At 34.1% G+C, this 4,414-nt stretch overlaps 1 protein-coding gene across 1 annotated transcript in view; it reads right to left on the bottom strand.

Annotated features, from left to right (window-relative positions):
* Positions 1-4,414, bottom strand: part of EML5 (echinoderm microtubule associated protein like 5) — a 197,726-nt gene that overhangs the window by 45,650 nt on the left and 147,662 nt on the right. The window contains exons 26-27 of the mRNA XM_006879132.1: positions 3,122-3,323; positions 1,684-1,810 (exon numbers count right to left, since the gene is read on the bottom strand). Of these exons, the coding sequence (XP_006879194.1) occupies positions 1,684-1,810; positions 3,122-3,323 (329 nt within the window). The remainder of the gene's footprint in view (positions 1-1,683; positions 1,811-3,121; positions 3,324-4,414) is intronic.

Here is a 4,414-nt window from a genome sequence, read left to right as displayed (position 1 = left end):
TTTTGTAACAGTGGTGTTATGCAGTATTTATCCTTTTGTGACTGAGATATTTCACTCACCATGATGTCCTCCAGGGTCACTCATGTTGTGCAACATTTTATTAGTTCCTAGTTTTTCAGTGTTGTGTAGTATTCCACTGTGTGAATATACCACAGTTTTTCTATCCATTCATTTGTTAATGGGGACCTGGGTTGCCTCCATCTCTGTTATTGTGAATAATGCAGCAATAAAGATGAGTGTGCATACATCTGTTTGGGTGGCAGCTCTGATTTATTTAGGGTATATTTCTAGTAGTAGAATTGCTGGGTCATATGGTTTTTCTATTTCCAAGTTTCTGAGAAAGTGCCAGACTGCCTTCCCAAATGGTTGTACCATTTTACATACCCACCAGCAGTGAATAATAATCTTTCCACAACCCCACCAGCATTTATTGTTTGTGGCCCTACTGAATGTTATTTTTGCTGGGATGGCTAATGCTTTCTTGTAATAAATCATTTCTAGCGGGGTGAGTCCCCACGTTCTGTGGCACTATTTTCAGACTGTGTTCACTGGTGTTTTCTACAAATCCTGCTCAAGTGTGAATTAATTATGTTTAACTTTTCCCTCCAATGAAGTCTTCCCAACTGGCTGACTACAGAAAAGGTCACTGATACTCCTACCTGCCACTTATTCTTTGTTCCTCACTGAATATTTCATTATTTCTTAAAACTTCTGAACCACATATATCTCTTTTATTGTTTCTCATATTATCTAATGATTTTAAAAATTATTATCCCTCATAAAATTAGTATACACAGGGAGTTCCGGTGGCCTAGTGACAAGAAGCTGTACTGCAATCCCAGAGGCATATGGTTCGAATCCACCAGATGCTCTGCTGGAGAAGGAGGGGCAATCTCCTCCTGTAGCAGTCAGATCTGATTTGATGGTACACATACACACAAATAATAAACTTTAAAAGAAAATAGTATACATATATCTTTATTCCACCTTTATTTTTCATTTGTTCATCCTAAATAAAGATCATTCTTCTTAAATACAAATTATGCTTAAAACTTCTCAAGAATTTTTGAGACAAAAATTATCCTTAGTCAAAGACTGCTGTTATTGTGTACTATCGAGTCAGAACCAACTCAAAGAAGACCTTCTGGAGGGTTTTCAGAGGCAGCTAATAGCACAGGATGAGACTGCAGAACAGCCGGTAGATTCAAACCTTGTGTCTTCAAGATTGCAGTGCAGAGTTTATCACATGGATATAAAAGCCTTTTGAAAATGGAATTATTCCTCTGCTCACATGTTTCCTAAAAACCATGTGATGTTTCACTCCATTTTTATTATCTCCTCCAGACCAATCACATGTATATAAAAAAAGTTATTACATATGAGTATTAAAAAGATATCTGTTTATACAAATTAAACCAATAAAATAACATAAAAATAAAATATAGTTATACAATCAGAACCAATCTGACAGCACTTAACGACAACAGTTATTCCTGAAGATCCTTGAAAAGACCGTATTATCATCAAAACGTATGTAAATACAAGCACGTCTTCAAGGTGGTGCTGGGAACATTTTGAAATAAGATCACTGTTAATTTTAACAAGAAATCTGCTTAATTAAATTACAAATCTATTTTATTATGAATACATTTTTCTTCATCTAATATTAATCTTGACAGTTACCTCTCATCTATTGAGGGCTCTTTTTGCTGTAAATGAGGCTTGATCCCAAACATTGGACGAATATTTGTTGATAAGGCTCTAATGGTGTAACTGATTTCATTCTCCCTGGTAACATCACTGTCGTAGCCTACCATGAAAATAAAAAACAATTCTCTAAGTAATAAGGAGGATCAAATATGATTTTAGCTTTAAAGAGTAGATAAATTATGATCGTATAAACTGATTACATGGGCAATCAACAATATAAAATCAGGCAGTGAAAATTATTTAATGCTATGTAATGATGTTTTTCAAAGCACTATTAAGTAATAATAAACAAAAAGCCCTTTGTTTAAAGTTGTATCTCAAAATGCTAATAGTGTTATTTCTGAGTGGTTGAAGAGTTTTATTTCTTACAACATGTATTTTATAGTTTTTCTATAATGAGCTAATTCTATTGATATATTTAGAAAAGAAAGTAATTTAAATTTTAAGGATTATTACATTTATTCTAACATTATTGTCTTACCTTTTTAAAAATTTATTCATTGTTGCACATTTTCTCCTGACTTTTCTCTCCCTCCCCATCCTACTCTACAATGCACCCCTTGTTTAAGATTGTTTTCATACATACAGTGCATAATTATACATTCCTTTCAGTTTTCTCCCTCATCAAGTGCAAATGCAATGTTCATTATCTAGCCACTCTTTCCCCTCCCATTCCCTCCTCAACCTCCCCATGTCTGTCCTATTTTATAACAGTGGTGTTAATGTACTATTTGTCCTTTTGTGACTGAGATATTTCACTTAGTATAATATCATCAAGGATCCTCCATGTTGTGTAATGTTTTATTATTTCATTATTTTTTAAATTCTGCATCGCATTCCATAGTGTAGATGTACCATAGTTTTTTCTATTTGTTAGTGATGGGCACTTGGGTTGCTTCTGTCTCTCTCTCTCTTTACTACTGTGAATAATGCAGCAATCATCATGGGCATGCATATATGGCTCTGGTTTCTCTAAAGTATATTCCCAGTAGTGTAACTGCATGATCAAATGGTATTTCTATTTTCAACTTTTTGAGAAAAGTGTCAGACCACCTTCGATAGTGGTTGTACCACTTTGTATTCCCACCATCAGTGAATAAGGGTTCTAATCTCCTCACAACCTTGCCAGCATGTATTGGCTGCTGCCCTGTTGAACTTTGCTACTGTTGCTGGGGTGAGATGATGTCTCATAGTTGTTTTGTATTGTCTTACATTTGTAGATGAAGAATATCTATGTCATTAATGTTTGACAGATTGTTAATCTTAAATTGTTGTTTTGGTGTTAAATAGAACAAATATAATAAAAACAAAATTATTTACTTCATTAAAATTAGTTTTAATTTTTTTCAGTTTAAATAGCTTCTGCCATTTCTATAGCTTTAGTAAAAGAAAAAATTTTAGAATGACATACCCCCATCCTCTTCAGAATCTACATCAGATTCTTCACTATCACAAGGCCTTTTTTCTCGATAGCCCTCCACTTCATTTGTCCACACCATTAAACTCATGTCTGTTCCTCCCAGGGTAACCAGCATGCTGTCATCATAAGTCCAGCGAACATTTGTGACATGTGTACTATGGGCCACATACCTCTTAAAGTTTCTAAATTTTCCCTAGAGATAACAAAAATTCAAACATTATCTTTAAAAGAAATGTCATTATTTGAAAATACTCTGGTTTAAAAAATTTCCATTATTTCATTCTTAATATATACTTAGAAAAGAATGAGATATGTAACTTGTTCTAAGAGGTAATAAAATTTATGAGAACAAAAATAAATCTTAAATCATATAAGGCTAAGATAAAATTGCTAGTTTCACACCCTGGGCATATGACACATGTGAAATTGGGCATATCATGGGCACTCATTAAGAAATCAGGTTGGTACTCACATAAAAGCATAAAAATGTTTGTACTTTTTACTCACCAAAGTCCCGTTCCAGGGATCTATGCTAAGAAAATATTATATGTGCAAAACAGTATTTACGATAGTATTTACTTACAGAAATCTGTAACTTTAAAAAAAAGTTTCAAACATAACAAAGGTTCATAAGGGTACTAAACAAACTCTAGTATACACACTGTGGAAGAAGCCTACATTTAAAACAGTGATAATGCAGGCCTATTAAGTAACATGCCTCTTGAAACTATGAACTTTGAGAAACGATAATAGTTACAGAAAGGCTTCAGGTATTTTGTTCATAGGGTCGCTATGAGTCATGCCCAACTCAACGGCAATCAACAACAACAATATTATTATGGGAAATAGAAACAATGGGAATATAAAGACATAAAAGCCTATAAAACAGCTTGAATATATTAACAAAAAAGGTAATCATTTTGGTATACATTCATGCAAATATCTTCCACTCTAATTCATTATAGTCACTACACATATATATCTGGAAACTCCCAGGTCAGAGCAATTAGCAGCTTTTATGTCTAACATTATCAAGTTACATAAATAAAGATTAGGTCACTGTATCATAAGAATGTGTCAAACATTCTTCTAGGTGGTATAGCACTGGTCTGTGCATTGCTGTACAGAGGTAACTCGTGTTGCTATGATGCTGAACACTGTGACAGTGATGTGCCAGTCGTGGTAATGGTAATGGGTACCCATGGTGGACAGTGTTGGCTGGAACTTCCCAACTAAAACAAGCCTGGAAGCAGGAGCAGCATCCACTTCTGAAATGGCTTGCCT

This window comes from Elephantulus edwardii, unplaced genomic scaffold (assembly GCF_000299155.1).
Source record: "Elephantulus edwardii isolate Elephantulus edwardi_28Jun2011 unplaced genomic scaffold, EleEdw1.0 scaffold00002, whole genome shotgun sequence".
NCBI lineage: Eukaryota > Metazoa > Chordata > Mammalia > Macroscelidea > Macroscelididae > Elephantulus > Elephantulus edwardii.
Note: the sequence above shows the minus strand (reverse complement) of the source record. Positions and strands in the feature narration are given on the sequence as shown.